The 19,195-nt window shown below is 36.7% G+C and overlaps 1 protein-coding gene across 2 annotated transcripts in view; it reads right to left on the bottom strand.

The window, feature by feature from the left end:
- LOC145774286 (uncharacterized) overlaps positions 1-14,174 on the bottom strand; it is a 32,958-nt gene extending 18,784 nt beyond the window's left edge. Inside the window, exons 1-3 of one of the 2 annotated variants that reach the window (XM_082585487.1) lie at positions 14,021-14,174; positions 11,739-11,820; positions 4,281-4,370 (exon numbers count right to left, since the gene is read on the bottom strand). In XM_082585487.1, coding sequence (XP_082441613.1) covers positions 4,281-4,370; positions 11,739-11,820; positions 14,021-14,154 — 306 coding nt within the window. In that variant the 5' untranslated portion in view covers positions 14,155-14,174. The remainder of the gene's footprint in view (positions 1-4,280; positions 4,371-11,738; positions 11,821-14,020) is intronic. The other variant, XM_082585488.1, reaches the window with a different exon arrangement.
- Positions 14,175-19,195: the final 5,021 nt, after the last annotated feature.

Genomic DNA, 19,195 nt, shown 5'->3' with positions numbered 1-19,195 from the left:
GGAAATCATACCCCTAGACAGAAGCCTAAATTATCCTTTTTTAATTAGAGACTTGGAGTCTCAATAACCAAAAGTCAGCTTCAGATAACCAAAACCCTACACTAGGGGACTTAGAATAGGTAAAAACCCTACAACTTCTCTTATCTAAACCATGCCATGCAAATCAATCATTATTTACTGAGACATATATACATTTACAAATAAAACTCAATGATAAACTTGGCTGTAAAGAATAGAAACCACACAACACTCAGTGGAAAAGCTTTGAGGGAGTACCGTTTACGCAACTTTCACATTTCATCGAACAAGGCACCCCTAAACCAACACATCAAGAGCAAAAAACTGAACCCACAGGATAACACCAACCGCATTCGGCCCTTGAATCTGCCCTGCAATTATTCTTACACATAGAGTACGTCACATATTATTGATACATAGCCTATATGGTTCTTGAAATTTGATATGATGCTAATATAACAGTTTGGTGTTGAAGAAAAATGTTGAAAATATTTATATTTCAGCAACTAATGGTAAAAATCCTTTGTTGTGATTCCTAAGTCGAATAAATCATTAAACAACCCAAACAGCTATTGCCCAATATCTTTGCTTGGCATCCCTTTTAAGGAGTCTGCTACTATTCGGCGAGTTCTTTATTCGGCGATTTTTTTAAAATCCAACGATGCCTTCTGTAAATCCAACGATTGCATATTATTCAATATTCAGACATTGAATCAATGTAGGCTAATTGGGTTCTTTAAACAAATCGAATGGCTTTTGTAAATGTTTCTCAGGTACAACCTACACTCTTAGGTACAACGGTACATCTACCTTCTTTGTGCCATTTTTATGTCATTTGTCATGTCATTCATTTATTGAATAAGCTATTTGTTGATTTTATATGATATTTCAAATATATTTTACATCAAAACAACTTTTTTCACAAAACGATGCTGTAACTCAAAATAGTCAAAGAATTTTTGATGTCAACAAAACTTTTGAATGTAATGTAAAGGCAATTACATCGTTTTAATGTCGCAGGCGTTGAAAGCATGTACAAAAGGGAACTTTTGCTGACCAGGTATAGCTTGAACGCAATTTAAGAACCCAATTTAAATAATAAACAGACATAACTAAGCAACAACACTACATTTAACATTATACCAACCAGCCCCTGGAAAATCCTATAGCAAACCACTCATCACTGTAAACGACCAGATAATACATGCATGTCAAAGTTTCAAGTATCTCGGTAGTACTCTTTCTAACACAGCCACCATTGACCTGGAAATCAACAACAGAATCGCCAAAGCATCTATCGCCTTCGGTAGATTGAGGTCTAACGTATGGGAGAGGCGGGGAATCAAGCTGCCCACAAAGCTAAAAGTTTACAAAGCAGTTATTCTGACGACCCTTCTGTATGCATGTGAGGCCTCGACTCTTTATAGGAGACACGAAAGGCAGGTGAATCACTTCCACCTTTCCTGCCTCCGAAAGCTCCTCAAGATTCGATGGCAGGACAAAGTCCCAGACACCGAAGTTCTCAGTAAAGCAAACATGCCCAGCACTCTTACCCTCGTAAAAAAGGCACAAATAAGATGGGCTGGCCATGTCCACCGGATGCCGAACCATCGCATTCCTAAACAACTGCTCTACGGAGAACTGACTAACGGCAAACGTCATGTAGGTGGTCAAAGAAAACGCTTTAAGGACACTTTAAAAGCTTCCATGAAAGAATTCGCCATCGACGTAGATTCGTGGGAAGACTTAGCCGCAGAACGACCAACATGGCGCAGTCTTATTTATAAAGGCGCAGAATCAGCTGAGAAACACCGTACGCTATCTGCTGTCAGAAAACGAAAACATCGCAAGGCCCGAGCCTCAAACAACCCTGGCCCTAGCCAACCATCCTTCCAATGTCCATCCTGCAGCAGAAGTTTCACCGCACAGATAGGCCTCATCAGCCATCTCCGCACTCATGTAGCCTACACTGACCAAAGTCAACACTAAAAAAAGAAAAAAGAAACTTGATCTCAGTCTCATTGGCCATCTTCGGAAACGAAGGGCGAACATCATCATCATCATAAAAACAAATTCATAAAATTTGTTTTTATCGTTGTATCGTTTATAAAACATTTAAAGCTGGTTATTATTTTCAGTTAAAGTCCAAAACTCCTTTCCGCTTATGTTCTAACGTCGTGTATAAGTTCACTTGCTCGCATGATGCGAGATCGTCATACATTGGTATGACCACGCGACATTTGGTGACGAGAGTGGGAGAGCATTTGAATTTGGCTAATTTTAATAAAAACAGTGCAATTAAAGACCATATTAAAAACTGCCAATCGTGCTCAAATAATAAACCGTCATTGCAGTCTTTCAAAATTGTACGTAAGTGTTTGTCCAAATTCGTATTTCGAAACCAAAATTCATGAGGCATTGATCATCAAATCTTTAAACCCAGGGCTCAACAGGCAATTATTTTCTTGCGGAGCTTCTTACCTTTTAACAGTTTTTTGATTAAATTATCACGTCTTGTGCTTTTCGCATTACTTTGTTTTGTGCCACTATCTCTTGTGCTTCTGTCTTTCTTGCGTAATCTGCCTGAGTCCTTGTCTGAACAATCAATTATTTTTACCTCTGAAATACTTGACCCGTTGCGCTGTGTAATTTTCAGTTATCATTTTGTGTGAGCGAGGCAGTTTCTCAAATGTTTAGATTTGATCATATTTTTGCTGTGATACTATATGATTCTTTAGCATTTCTTTCAATAATGTATTTTTCTTTAGGCTTGAAAAGAGCTATATGACTAGCCGAAAACGTTCGCTTGTTGTTTTTTGTTTTTATAATGTTAAATGTAGTGCTGTTGCTTAGTTATGTCTGTTTATGGTTTAAAAGAGTTACCTCTCTACCCAAATTGTACAATTTAAATAACCCAATTAGCTTAACAGTTTGTATTTACATTGATTCAATGTCTGAATATTGAATAATATTCGATCGTTGGATTTAGAGAAGGCGTCGTTGGATCTTCAAAAAAATCGCCGAATAGGGAACTCGCCAAAAAAGGCTGTCGCCGAATAAGGTACTCGCCGAATCGGACTTGCTGAAACGGGTCATTCCACGTTTTAAGGTCCTTGAGAGACTAATCTATGCTCGTGTCAAACCAATAATTGATCCATAGCTTCTTAAAGAACAAGCTGGATTCCCACACGGGAAGCTAACCGTAAATCAACTCAGGACATTGAAGAGTGTTTTTCAGCAAAAAAGTGAGTGTGGGCACTGAGCAGTGTTTGTTGACCTCACAGCAGCCTATGACACCGTGACCTAGTCTACAAGCTACTCCGCTACTTCCTGATAGACACATGGTTAAAATGATTATGGAACTCATCCACATCAGGAATTTTACCCTGGAAGTGGAAAACTTAGTAAACTATGGTACCTCAACAGTCAACAACAGTGTCCCACAGAGATCAGTCGTGGCACCCCTGCTTTTTAATGTTTATATGCACGACCTGCCATCTACTACAACATCTGACAACTATGATAAGCTGATGACCTGACCATTTTGCAAAAAACTGGCAATCATTAGAAACGACGTTAAGCCAAGACATGACGTCTATATGAGGATACCTCGATCAATGGAAATTGAAGCTCGCCGAAACAGGCCATTTAGCAGAGAAACAAACTGCTGACCATGTCGTTCTTGAATGCCCCATTTATAAGGCGCCAAATGAAATGCATGGCATAGCAAAACTGAACGAAGCTACACTCACTTGACTTTCCATGAACTGTCCTGAAATCTGAACAATCGTATCTCAATTGTAAGAAAGAAAAAGGAAAGAGCATGAACTTCTCGCTGCCCAAAATTCTCACATAAACCCCGTTTCCAAAATACTTGGGATTCCGATAAGTGTTTCAGTTTCAATATCATATTGAAAAAATTAAAGGATATTTTTACTGTTATATATTTTTCTCAGATTAGTTGAAACAAATGTGATACAAGAAAATATGGCCTGTCTTCCACATTGCATTCTATGAAAGAAGGCAGAGAAACCTCCGAAAATAGTCAATGAACCTTTTTTTAACATCTTTACAAACTTAACTATTACTATCAGATATTCCATTTCAATATTGCTTTGTTTGCAGTAATGCAACAAAAGAAATACTTGGAGACAACTTTGGTATCATAACATTTAAAAAAGTAACAAACCCTCCAGACATGCAAAGACAATGCTAATAAGTGCAGCATTAATCTTACAGCCAAGATTACACACATTACATACCATCTCATTGACAGGATCGATGATAACGGCATTTCTGGTGATCGGACATCCCAGAATATAGGTGTATGTATACGAATCATGGTGGAAAAGCTGAAGAAAATATATCAAATAATTGAAAATGAATTGTCCTTTGATAGCATTAGACAATACATTATTTCAACGCAAGTTAAGTGGTGATGGTGTTACAAATGTGTAACGAGAATTGGCTATTTCATTTTTTTAAGTTCGTACATGTCGCTATCGGGTCATTCTCTGCTTAATTTAGAATGAGTTCACCCATGTTCTTGGATCTCTTTCAAACTGGTCTCATTGGAAAGATCTCATTGAAAAAATAAGATTGCAAAAAATTTGAGCGTTCTAGCTCAAACGGATGCCGAGATATCGTAAATCGAAGTTTATGCAGTGTCGCATAAAATGCGTCACGCTTGAGTGATTTTTGCAATCTACTACCTTCCCCTTATGCTAAAAAGACAGAAGAAAATTCTATTCCACCATTTTTGAGGGTGAGGAATTCAAAAATTTACATTAAAAAGGTCTATGAGCATGGTTTGGGGGTGAAAACGGCCATGTAAGTTTTTTATTTCAAAAAAAAATATGGCAACGCTGCAAAAAAGTAGAGGTTGCTGCTATACGCCAAAACATTGTTTTAGCATCCATCTACAGGTTTTTGATGATTTCACTCTTGGTCGATGCAAAATGTTGATGTCACATGGCTTTGAACATTGACACCAGTGCATGAACCAAGTGACGGAATAAAAGTCACTGACAAAAAACTATTAGCATACAGTGCATGAACCAAGCCTCGGAACAAAATAGTAGCACATGACAAACTACCAGCAACAGGGCATGAACCAAGCCATAGAATAAAACAGTAGCTCACAACAAAATATCAGCAGTGCACAAGCCAAAAACGTAGTTCAAGGCAAACTAATCCCCAGTAAACAGTGTATGACACCAAGCCACAAAAGAGAACAGATTTGGCAAACAGGTGGTGATACACAATCAGTTAAACATCTTTGATAGTATTTTGTTAAGGCTTCCTTCACAGACTTCATGTGTGCGTCCAGTATTTGTTGTGGGAGCATCAATTTTACAAATTACATCAGCATATGGCACGTAACAAACATCATCGTGTTGAGGCCAGGTAAATGATGGTGAAGGACCAGCTGGATTCATAAATTTTACCTTTGCATCCTTGTTTTCGTCATCTGTCTGGAGAACCATGCCAATCCACCAGTGAAAGTTGTAGTTGCAGGCGATGAAATGCATTGGGTTTATTTTTTCAAATGATTGCTGAGCAGAAAAGTCATGTATGGCTGCATTTTGTCTATCAGAGCAGACATACTTGCAGCCGATTTTGTTGTTGGGTAGTGGATCATATGCATGATAAGAACGGGTTCCACGAATTGTTTTGCCCATTTCAAACCTTCTTTTCAGGGAAATCCTTGTTGTTTCTAATTTTTCCTTTGTGATGAATCGAAACTTTATTCCACTGATTTTTTCATTACAATACAGAAAGAATGAAGAAGGATCCAAAATCTGTTCTGATAATGTACGTTGCAGACTTTCACGCTTCACTAGTCGTTTGACGGTCCCACCAATGCCGTCACAGGGAGACTTCCCATGACTCGTTGCGAAAAATACCCAGTTGGCGTGGATTCCAAAATCCCTTTTGTGCTCACCAAGGTTAAGAAAATTTTTGAAATTTTTATACTGTTGGGCACAGCCGTCTGAAAAGTAAGTGATTGTTTGGATGTGAGGAGTTTCATTCTGGATTATCTGGCTAACTTCACGTTGAACTTCGTAGACAAAAGGGACATCATGCTGTGTGTCATCAGATACAGTACAAATGCTCTTGTGTTCAACTTCATTTGTTTCTGTGCTCCTGTAATATATAACTGCAGGGTGCAGTGTACACTGGAGGTTGTTCCAGTGAAATCCTTGGACTTCGTCCTGAACAACAAAACTGTAATTTTCCGCGAAGTCTAGCAAAACTATAGCATGGGTCACTTCCAGTTCTTCTTTGAGCATTTTTAAGTGTGCGCTTTGTGTCTTGGCTATGAAGGAGTGTCGTTTCAATGTGTTCATTGCGTCACAAAACAGCTTGATGAATTCATCTGTTGGAGCAGATTGGTTGACTATAGTGCACCTGTCTGTTGATGTCCATTGCTGAAACGACACTTCAGAAACATCATTTTCTTCGAAAAAAATTTAACAAAAACTCTTCCATGGCTCCTATTCCAGGGCAGTTTGGGCATCTATGAAGCATACAGTCTTTGTTGGAAGCATCACAGACAATCATCCTGATGAAATCTTTGTAACCGAGATTTGTCCCACTGCCCTCAGCAAGCAAATTTGCATTCTGGTGAATCGCACATACACAAACAGCATGGGATCCTGATGCAGAAACAGTTATGCACTGTTTTGGTCAAAGTTAGTAAAATGTTGATTTTCCAATGTGGACATCAGGGTTGGTTTCCTTAAACAGAGTATACAGTTCATCGATATTGCACAATAAAAGGCGTTTTTGTTCATGAACATTTTTACGTATGCTGACAAAATCTTTTCTTCCTGCCATGATCCGTGAAAATGAATTATGATCATCCAAGTAACACTTCCTCACAAGTTGCTTGATATCTTCAGTTAGTTTTGTTTCGTGAGCATATTTCAAAGACGTTTGCACCATATACAAACCTTAACAAGATCTCAAGCTGCGAAACTGCCATATGGCGATACAACCAAGGTGTCAATATTCAAAACCATGTGACATCAACATTTTGCATTGACCAAGACTGAAATCATGAAAAACCTGTAGATGGATGCTTAAACAATGTTTTGGCGTATAGCAGCGACCTCTACTTTTTTGCAGCGTTGCCATATTTTTCTTTGAAATAAAAAACTTAAATGGCTGTTTTCACCCCCAAAACATGATCATGGACCTTTTTAATGTAAATTTTTGAATTCCTCACCCTCAAAAATGGTGGAATAGAATTTTGTTCTGTCATTTTAGCATAAGGGGAAGGCAGTAGCGAGCAAAAATCACTCAAGCGTGACTAATTTTATGCAACACTGCATAAACTTCGATTTACGATATCTCGGCAACTGTTTGAACTGGAATGCTCAAATTTTTTGCAATCTTATTTTTTCAATGAGATCTTTCCAATGAGACCAGTTTGGAAGAGATCCAAGAACATGGGTGAACATTTTTGAAAAAATTCTAAATTAAGCAGAGAATGACCCTATCTTCAAAACGTGGTATCAACAAAACATCACAAAATATACTTAAAAAAACAAATTGACAGCAACCTTCACTTTGGTAGAACAATGGAGACCATCGGCTCTGTGCATGAAAGTGAAACAACATTAAATTATAGGATTTAATGCAAGATTTAAGCTTCCATGAACGATTCCTGGCTATTGCATGTTTTGGTAGGTCAAATGGTTACACTGCTAACCTAGTGTAGTAATAGAACATTGTCATTTAGCACTAAGTTACTAACAATATGACAAGTCAACAAGTATTTGACAAGTCATCCGACTAAATACGCTTGGTAAAAACAACTATTATTTTATTGAAAACGTCACGGTGGTCGGTAAGGCATGTCAAAAGTATATACGTTGCTGCGTATAAACTCATGTTTGTTTAACTGTATCAAATTCATAGCTCCCCGCCCGAGAACCAGCTGGGCCATGGCCTCTCTAGACTTGCCTCATCAAAACGTAACCGTTAACCATAACCATTATTTCTTATATGATGTAGTACAACAAGTTTGGAACTAAATTTTTACTTGCACAATGTGGTTATCAGAAAACGGAAATGCAATTTTTATACTGTGCAGTATTTGAATGAAGGGGAAAAGAACGGTAAAAAAAACAAAGGCAAACCAAAAATGATTTGGACTGTAACCATCTCTAAATGGACAAAATTAAATTATAAATGTGCAGTATGAACAGCTCATGATCATAACAATGGGGCATTGTATCCAGGGCTGTGGAGTTCATGGAGTCGGTGGGATTTTGATGTGTCAAGTAGAGTAGGAGTTGTTAAAAAATAGCCAGCCAACTCCAACTTGAAAAAAAAAGCAATACAATTTTTGTTTGCAATACACTTTTTCAAAATATTGCTTTGTTATTCTCTGTATTGCGCTACAAACCTTTACCAAAAAATAGAAGTGTTGGTTTTTGTCAGTTTTGTAAAAGTCGTCGTTTTAACTTTGATCACAAATTTAATGAAATTAATTATCGTATATTAAAAAAATAAAAAAAACAATATTTCAAAAAATCTGGCAACACTGAAGCCGGAGTCGGCGTATATGTTTTGCTCGACTTTACAGCCCAGATTGTGTCCAACCCTCAATACGAGGAAGGAACATAATGGTGATGAGTTGACATTATTGCAAATAGACTGGTATGATAAAAATCAATCTGCCTTCCAAATAAATCCGGTTGATTACATTGTTGATTTGCAAAGCTTTTCTGGGTGAATAAATGAACCTGCGTGGCACTGTGTAAGTGTGTAACAATCAATATGTGTAGTCCCATGTTAGGCTACAGAAAGCTGTGCTAGAGGGCGAAGAGAAAAAATCTCAACATGAAGCTAACGAGAAAAGAGCGCAACTAAAAGCTGAAAAGAAAAGAACTCAACGTGAACTACAGGTTGAAGAGAAAAAAGTGCAACTAGAAGCTGAAAACAAGAGCTCAACATTAAGCAGAAGAGAAAAGAGCACAACTTGAACTAGCAAAAATATGTGTACATTTGAAAAGAAAGAAACTAGATATGAGCAGATATATTGTTTCGGTGAGCAATCTATGACTGTAAACAAAAATGGTAGAAGTGTTAGTAGGCTACTATGGCAAAAGTTAAACGACCAGAATTGCCATCGTTTGTCGATGGAAAACATGATTTAGATAGATGTCTATTAAAATTTGAACGATATGCTGCAATAGCATTGGAGAAGCCGACATGGGCTAGCAGTAGAATGCAATGGACAACAGATTAATGTTAGCCCTGTTTAAGCGTTCTAATTTTACAGAATACAGATATCGACGGAGATTCTGTGAAGCAAAGCCTGAACAACATGAAAGCCAAGGTTAATTTATTGAACATATATGACACTTTTTGCTAAAATGGTTTGAACTCTCGGGGACTAAACAATTGCTGAACGAATTGGCAAACCTAAGAAAGTGGTGTAATCGTTGCAGTAGGCATGGACAATTGGACATGTAGCAAAGAAATGTAGAAACAAATCGTTGCCGCAAAGCACTCAATCCGGGAGGAATGAAAGAAATACTTACGTTTATAAGAGGATTAAGAGGTTTAAGAGGATTTGCTATAGCTATTCGTGAACCACTGCTTAATGAGGTAGCACCAAGTGAAAATGACAATTCGTTGAAAAATAAAGAGGGAAAGAAAGTGATAAAAGGTGCATATGGAGAAATAACACCTGAAGATAATCTGCTAGTAGTGATCGGAACAGTTGGAAACAAAGAAGTTAAAGTTTTACGAGATACTGGGTCTACAGACTCTACAGGCATAATGGTGAGGAGAGATTTAGTAAAAAAAATCAGTTAACTGGAAAACTCGGCCATGTGATGTCAGTTGATAACACTTTAATACAAAGATCGTTAGCAGGAATATGCATGTAAAATCCATATCGTAGTGGGAATGTGAAAGCATGAATGTTTGAAAAACCTTTAGTTGTTTGATCTTATAATTGGAAATGTTCCTGATAGAAATTCTAAAGTTACTTCTGTGGCAAGAATGGTCACTTTGTTAGAGATTCTGCAGAAGATTTGCATAAGTAACAATCTCATTACCGCGAACAGCCAGACACTGCAAATGTGAGGAACAAAGGAGAGGATACAAGCGACAACCATCTGGAGTTTGCTATTGATGGAAAAGATGTGGGCACTTTGCCAAAGAATGCGTTAACGGTGGACATTCGAAGAATAAGCGTTGGCATGACAACCACTATTTATACCACTAATGTAGAGAGACTAGACATAGAGCCAGGAACCGCTCGTTTGATGAAAAGGCCTGCTACAACTGGCACAGAGAGGGCCATCTAGCCAAAGACTTTCTGAAGAAGAATGGTTTCCGATGTAGGAAGATGGGTTATATTGCTCGCAACTGTACTAAAGACATTGAGAATGGTGAAAAGTATCACAGAAGACGTGGCAAGCACTGTTTTTAAGAAATGCTTTTGTTAGTAAAACATGCCAAGATAACCAAATGAGTCGTTTCAAACACAAATATTGTATTGTATTGATTGTGTTGTTATATTGTTTGCAACAATATTATAGGGGGAGTATGCCACGATCAATATGCAACATGCGTAGTCCGCAGTAGGCTACATTTTTGTTCTATTACTGCTCAATACAGTAGTAACCTTTAGTTACGCAATCTGTTATTGTGAAGACTGCTTCTAGAAAGTTTCTGTGTACATGACAGTATAGAAGCTTCTCTGAATTATCGACCAGAAGAGTGAGTTCTTGTGATGTAATATTACCCTAGTCTCTGGAAGCTTCTGGTCAAACCAAACCTGTTATAAATAGCCGCATGATTTGATTACAGATATTAATAGAGTTGTGTATTATGGGGATTTGAAGTTGTAATGAAATGTATACTGAAGACAGTTGTAGAGATCCAGCCGATATTAAATAGATTGTAAAAGTGGAAGTTATTGCCAATTATACAGCAAGTAGTAGTGTATATTTATTTTAAAAGCGACAAAGACGTTTGCTGTTCAGAACTTGATTTTGTTATGATATGTGTTGAAAGTGGTGCTCCTTTTGTCAGTTTAAGAATTTTCATCTATCATCTCACAAATAGAGCTATTCGACCATTTATTTGACTGTTCAACATTTGATATCCCAATAAACTATGTCATCAATCTTTCTAAAGTCTCTTTACATGCAAAAACTAGAAAAAATTGCGACACACTGCTTGAATTTTGAGCTAAAGTGTAACATTTTTTTCTTTTTTTAGATGCTAAAACGAGAAAAATCGTAATGGTTTTATTTAAACTTTGCATCGTAACCCGTGAATATCAGGAACATTTTTTTCTAAAGACAGGCTTGTAGCCTACCCTGTAATGAGATGTCCTTGTGACAGGTCAGTCGTGGTCAGTTGTCTTGCAACAGGTCAGTCACAACATGTTGAATATGTTATCAACTATTATTAGTCCACTACTTTGATGGTTGTGAGAATGTTTTTTTCCTAGACTGGGAAAGCATTTTCAAGCTTAACACTGGAAAGCCAGATCTCCGATATGAACTGTAATTGATACTTAATGAGATGCATAAAGGTGGACACAAAAATTGACCTCTTAGTTAATTTAATCTCAATCTTTAATCATCGGCCTGAAGCTCAGTTTAACACATATAATAATAATATAAACAATACAAAATAACTTAATTTTAAGTAGAAATTCAAGCTACGGCAACAAAAATAATAACCTGCCGAAAAATGATCTCTTCATGCTTGGTGGAATACTTCACTTTCTGTTGCACCACTTGTGACAATCGACCATCTCTCAGCCTGTCAATACTACTAATATCAGGATCCACAACATTTTACACAAGTGTTACATCAGATAACTGCGCTTAGTTCGCTAGCACTTAAGCAGCAATTTTAACTTTTTTCTATTTGCATACTATTCGAACATTTTGTACATTCTTCACGTACTAACCATGGCCAGAAAATTTAAAAAACTCAAAAATATGCTATGAAAGTAATAAATAACAGCAAAGGGCTCAAAGACAAAGTAGGAACTAAAAAATGACAAAAATACATCAAATTACTTTGTAAAGATGAATGTATTCATAATTGTTTTTACTCCACAAGTTAGTCAATGCAAGAAATAACTTTGCTATGCTATCTTTGCTGTCTCATCAAGTTCGAATATCTACTAGCCCCTATTGTTTTTCGGTCCCCAAAGGCAGATCAGCTGGATCAATGTGTTGAAGTAAGCACAAGATACAACATCAAGAAAGTCATGTGTCAATTCAGTTTTTAGTTACGAAAAATGGCAAACAGTTTGTTTAGAATGTTTAGATGGTTCATCACCAAGTTCGTTCTCAACGGAAGATAGGAATTCATAATTGCTTGAAACTTCAAATCAAAATCAGTTATCTAGTGATAAGTCCGCCATGACAAAACATCCGGATTCTAACTGCAACTGTTGACAAAGTTTGTCTTGTGAATAAATTTAGGAATTAGCATCAATCTTAAATGACTTTGTTTGTTGGTATGTCGTACATATATGTTTGGTGCGGAGTTATAGATACTAAATTTAATTGTAGCTTCTCAGCCTACGACTATGTTGCGTCACTCGAATATGATGTCATGCACTCAAGCATGCATTTTTGTCTACTTTAAAACAAAATTTGAGTAAATGAACTATACCAAATAGTTGTGCAGTTAGCATTGGATAAAATTTTGTTTGGCAAAAGTGGCCACACTTCGTTTTGGCGATCAAAACTTCAGTGGAGATATTCCCAAATTTTAACAAAATTAAAAAAGGCATGGAGAGGAATTTTCTTTCCAAAAACGTAGATTAAAATAATAATAATTTAACAGGTGTTCAACTGTTCATTTGTACAGCCTTTGAGACAATATACCGTAAAATATAACTAAAAATGCAATATTACTAAAGACATCATCACCAAAACTTCTTCAAATTTTAAACAAGTGTGCCAAAATATATACTTCCCAGCCACATCCTGCTAGGGACAAGGTCCTATGAAACTTCGTGGACAGGCTTTGTGTTGTTTCGCTACTTAAGTCAACACAGAAGTATGAGTTCTAATAAATAGATTAAGCCAGCTTTTTTTGCTGTTGAAGAGCCGATGAAATAAAAAGGTGAGAGCTTTGATGAGGCTGTCAGGACTCTAAGCTCCTTTATTTTTTCAGCAATTAAGCGTGGCCTACCACAGCTTCTTTCCGGTGGCCAAATTCTTGTGCCAAATTGTGACCAAATTCTTGTGCCCAGCAGCAAAACTAAAAAAATTGTGTTTTTAAAAATCCATTTAATTAATATCGTATTTTTGAATTCACTCAGGTGAGAACAATGCAAACAAGACTCTGATATATATTATGTAGTTGTATTTAAATGCACTGCTTCCCAAGTGGGTGTGTGTCTGTAGTACAGTAGTTATCAAAACTAGTTCATATTTTTTATTTCACATGAAAAAGTATTGGTATAAGCAATTAAGCATAAAACATGTAAATTTCAGTTCTTAAATTTTATATATATATTATATATAACCTACCTATTTTTTATAGACCATCAAAGTTTGGCCTCCGAAAAATGCATGTAGCAAATTGAAACCTATATAATCATTTTAAGCATTTCTCTGGCGACTTTTTAATCTACATTTTTGGATTCCTTCGGTCTTAAAATGTTTGTCTAGCAATTTTCAACCATATTGTATGAATATAGGTTAAGAAGTTAGAAATATGACAAGAAATCAGGCAAAATTACTGAAACGGAACAGGTGAAAAATGACAATTTTTCTAATGACCATAACTCCACTAATATTTAAAAAAATTTAAAATTTTTTTTGCATTCCTCATATTTCTTTGACATCTACAAGTATGCCAACTTTTAATAAAATCTATGACATGTGGTGTAAATTTTCCAAAAAATTTGCTCATTTGACATGGACTGACCCAAAAACAACTTGGTGTTTACAACATTTAACTTTATTATATTATTTATTATAAATATATTACTAACCTTATACTTGCAGAATGTGGAAAACCTTGCTGAAAATTGTGAAATGACACAGTTTGTGTGTTCAGTATTCCTGTCAAACCAGAATAAATGGCTTGAAATCGTTTGAATGAAATAGCGATATGCATCTTAATCATTTTACTAACATCTACGATGTCAATCTAAAAATCATCATCAAATAATCAGATAACATTATTATACAACATGCAAGACAATCTAAAAAACAGAACAGCCTGTTTAGTCAAGTGGAGTCTTCCCAATTAGTTTTAATTTTTTTCATCATATTTCTAACATATATGCCTACAAAAATTGTAACTTTGTATGGATCTTAGTTCATCACATTTATCATAGCTGGGTTTTTTTTTTCGCTGACACTTTTCGGTCATTTGTCCAAAATGACTTGAAAAATTTCGGTAATTTTTTATTTATTTCGGTCATTTTTTCTGATGAAAATATTTCCTTTCAAGTAGCTGATACAAACCAAAATTTGCACTTCCTGACTAGCTACAACATAGGCGCCAACTTTTTATGCTGTATTGATACATAAAACAATAGATGAATTAGCGATCAGCAGTAGGACAACATTTTTTTAATGCAAACCGCAACAGCTTCGCGATAAATAATCACTAGAAGGAGTAGGATGCTACAATTCCACACCATACAAAATCTGTCATTTTTACATTGATATAACGTCTGCAGACGTTGAATCAATGTAAAAATGACTGATTTTGCTGCCTGCGACATAGCAAAAATCTACCATTTTGTGTCGATTCAATGTCATCAGATGTTGAATGCACCCAAAAACAACATATTTTGCTACGTAGACGGAGCGTGCGTTTGGCTTTATGCGCTTGCAAACAGACTCGATGTTGCTTTCGAAAGTCGAAACCTCTACAGTGAATTGTCACGGCAGTGAACCGCACGCTGTGAAAATGAACTTGAAGTCTCGGCACGACGTAACCACCAACCAACGTAACAAGGGCTGGTACAAACCGCATTGCGCACATGCGGAATAATCAACGCAACAACGGACTCACGCAAACTGCATGGCGCACACACGGCCGTTGCCATAGAAACCTGATCAAAGGCGGAATATGCGCAGTTGCGCATCTTTTGTTTCATCTGCAACACGAAAACAGGTCAGTCGTAAGTTGAAAGCAGGTCAGTCATAAGTTGCGATATTGTAGTGAAAAGGGAGCAATGTCAAGTCGAAAACTTAATCAAACGTCTCTCCGTAACTATTTCTCAAGGGCTGTTTACGGATGTCAGCAACTTCTAAAGTTATTCAAGGTGACGTGCTGTTGAATTAATGTAAACGTGAATGATTTTACTTTTAACAGGTATATTTTCAAGCGTATAATCAAGTTAGTATTTGCATTCCATTTTCAAAACATTGTCATTCCATTCACAGTTTACCTTTTACTTTTTAGTAAACCTTTTCGTCTCTTGTTTCATGGTAATAAATCTAGTTCGTTGCTAAACTTTATGTTGTGCTTAGCTTAAAGCAGTAGTTCTCAAACTTTTTTTTGTTGCGACGCCTCTGAAAAAGTTTTCTGGACTTGCGACACACCAGCAAATAAAAGTTAATGAGGAAACTTATTATTAAAGTTTTGTTTGTTGATAAAACAACAAAAAGCAATGCATATTATTTAATGTGACATGTGGGCTAGTTTGTTTTTACAAAGTTCATTAAGTCTTGGGAGAATTTTTGAAATTGCCACCCGCATTTTTCTTTCAGTGTTTATTGGTGATCGAAATTTGCTTTTTATCACCGCCAAGGCAGAAAATCCTGCTTCACATAAATATGACGTGACAAATGGGATAATAATTCGTAGTGCTTTCTTCACCAAAGCTGGATAATCGCCATTCATTGAAATAGAGAAATTTGCCGGATTTCTTGAATTAAACATCCTTTTTAGAAAATTGTCACAAGAAAGGTCAATGTAGGCTTCTTTTTCTTGTGCAGTAAAAGACAGTGGAGTAGGTTGGACGAAAGGATCACGAATCCATTCGTAGTTTGATAAATTTTTTGGGAAGTATTTTGCAAATTTCGACTCGAGCTTGGACAAATGTTGCCCAAATATGCTTCACAAATTTGAAGGCAGCGTCATACTTTTCTTTTTCAAGCAAATTGGACAAGAAAGTGAAGTATCGAGAGCTTCCAGACAGGTTTGCTATATCTTCTTTCCACTAAAGCAGCTTTTCAACAAATGCTGCAATTTTATCTGAAATGTCATTTTTATTCGGCCCTTGCATAGAAATGTTCAGTTTGGCGAAGATATCACACAAGTAAAGTAAGCCAATTTCAATAAAAATTGTTCTGAGCTAAACAATCTGCAAGTGGATTATTTTCTTGCTGCAAAAAAGCCTAAAGTTCATCCATCAATTCATAGAAGCGTTCAAAGAATTTTCTAAGCGAAAGCCACCTGGATGAAAATTAAAAGAGCAAACTCCGATGCGCTACATTCATTTCTCCACAAAGTTTTTTGAAAAACATAGAGAATCCTGTAAACAACATTTCTACTAAATTTCAGCCAAAACCAATCTAAAATAGGGTCTTGGCAAGGTTTTAAAACTTTGGAAAATTTTTAACCGAGAGCTGGAAACGGCCACATGTGGATGTCTATGACCTTTGACCTTTTAAAGTGACAATATAAACGATGTTGTTTTTTCAATATTTGGCAGAAGTACTATCACCTGTAAAAAAATTGGGTTCTTACCTAATTTATATACTTAAGCAGTAATAGGAACTCAAACATAGCCAAAAATAAAAAAATGTGCCCCCTCGGCACACCCCCCCAAACTAAATACTTTATAACTCTTGTGTTTCTCAATAAATTTCACTCAAATGTTGCAGGTGTTCATCATATCAGATAGTGAAAAGGTGTGTAAAATTTAAGAAAAATTGAAGAGGTTGAATTTCTTGACTGTGTGAATTGACACGGAATGGCCCAATGGTAAATTTTCAAGTGGCTGGTGGCAGATCAAGCTCTCGTCAGATTACATTCTAATTTTGCACAACTAGTTTTAGTAGTAATTGGCAAGTTTTTCAACCCCGAGCTAATAAAAACTTTATAAAAAGGTTTTTTCACTCCACCCTAATATGCAGTGCAATAACGAAAGGTTAGTGTTAGACAGCCAAAACAGCCTAAATAAGGTTACTGGACAAGCATTGCCATAAGCCTGCTTAAATCTTTGTGATTTTATGCAAAACGTTGACAGGGCAGGGCATCAGTTACGCTTTTAGCCTCCCTTTTAGCTTGTTATTCATCATCAGTCGTCAACTCCGCCTGCAGCAGATTGCGCACCAACATGGGTTATTTGCTTCCAAGAGTGGCAATTTTGAGCCAACTCGCCCAGTGTCGCCAAGTTGAGTCCAGTCCATGATTGGATGTTGTCTTGCCATCGTTTTGGTTGTCTGCCTCGTTTTCGTTTTCCTTCTACTTTGCCTTCTGTGCAAACTTTGCTGACTACGAATGGTGATCTTTTAGTGTGGCCAAACAGTTTTAAAACTTTTGATTTTATTATTGCTGCAATTGGTTGTAGTTTTGTCATAGTTAAAAGATCTCTGTTTTCGTGTGGTCAAGTAACCTTTTGTTGGTCATGCTTCTCATGATGTGATTTTGGAAGGTAGTGAGTTTTTTCATTGTTGATGATGTCCAATTTATGCATTCTAGACTGTACAGCACGACTGGTAAAGCGTAAGTGTTGAAGATTTTTGATTTCAGTTTAATTGGGAGTCTATTGGAGGTTAGAATCTTTTTGTTCTTTTCAAATGCTGCCAAGCCTAAGCCAATTCGGTGTTGCACTGCAGTCATTCCATCGATGGTCGCGTATAGTCGGTGGCCAAGGTATGAATTCCGGGACTTGTTCTATTTGATTTCCGTAGAGAGTGAGATTGAGTGTGTTGTTAGTTTTGTCGGTTGTCATACATATTTGGTTTTGAACACATTTATTTGTAGGCCAAATTTAGCAGCATTTTTTGACAGGGCGTCTAGGTATTCCTGCATTTTCAGGTAAGAATTATTCAAAATGGCCATATCGTCTGCGTACCTTAAGTTGGATATTACATGACCGCTGACAGGGATATCTATAACTACGGGATTGGAAACTCCGTGGAACTAAAAACACTTTTATACACCAGTAGGGTCATTGTTCTTTGAGGGGTCTGCTACTATTCGGCTAGTCCGATTGGGCTAGTCCGATTCGGCTATTACCCTATTCGGCTACAGCCCGATTTGGCTAGTTCGATTGAGCTAGTTCCCTATTTGGATACAGTCTTTATCAGTTAGTTCCCTATTCGGCAATTTTTTGAAAATCCAACGATAATCCTTCTGTAATCCAACAAAATCCTTCTGTAAATCCAACTAGGCTAGTTCTAAAATTGTTAACCATAGAAATGCTTGTCACAAAGCAATAACGAAATTCTGGAAAACCTTTTCGAATGCGTTGATTAATGATTTTAATTGGGAAAGAAAGCCAGAAGTATACATTTTTTTATTCAGGTTAAAGTGAAACCACTCTACGTTGGACTAAAGTTCAAAGTAACTATCAAGTTGCCTTGCAAAGCGGAACATCAAAGTTCGCAAAACCGGTCGTAAAGTTAATTTTGCCCAAAAATTAGGTCGTTGAAATCAATGCTTAATTACTCGTAACTTTCACATTATATATATATAGGCCTAATTTTTTTTTGTAGTCAGAGTGTAAAGATGAAGGTTTGATATTATCGAATTGAATCGCCGGTTAATACTTACCGACGGCTAAATCTCTGAATTGATGGACCGTGCATTATCGTAGAAACTGTCCGTCCGCGCATTTGCCACTTTGACTATATATGATAATATATGACTTTGTTTTAGAGCATCAAATTTATGCTATCTCCGTAATTAATAACTCGTATGTAAGTTTTTACATGTATTTTGAACATAGGCGCCTAAGCCGTTGGGACCTGCCCCCCACGCATATTTCTGCGTGGGGGCAACTTTTTATGCTGTATTGATACATTAAACAATACATGAACTAGCGATCGGCAGCAGAAAAACATTCTTTGAATGCAAACCGCAACAGCTTTGCAATAAATAATCACTAGAACGAGTAGCGATGCTACAATCCCACACCATACAACAAAATCTGTCATTTCTACATTGATTTAACGTCTGCAGACGTTGAATCAATGTA

The sequence above is a fragment of the Aplidium turbinatum genome, chromosome 7 (genome assembly GCF_918807975.1).
Source record: "Aplidium turbinatum chromosome 7, kaAplTurb1.1, whole genome shotgun sequence".
Classification (NCBI taxonomy): domain Eukaryota; kingdom Metazoa; phylum Chordata; class Ascidiacea; order Aplousobranchia; family Polyclinidae; genus Aplidium; species Aplidium turbinatum.
The sequence above is the reverse complement of the archived record's forward strand: the minus strand, read 5'-3'. Positions and strand labels throughout refer to the sequence as shown.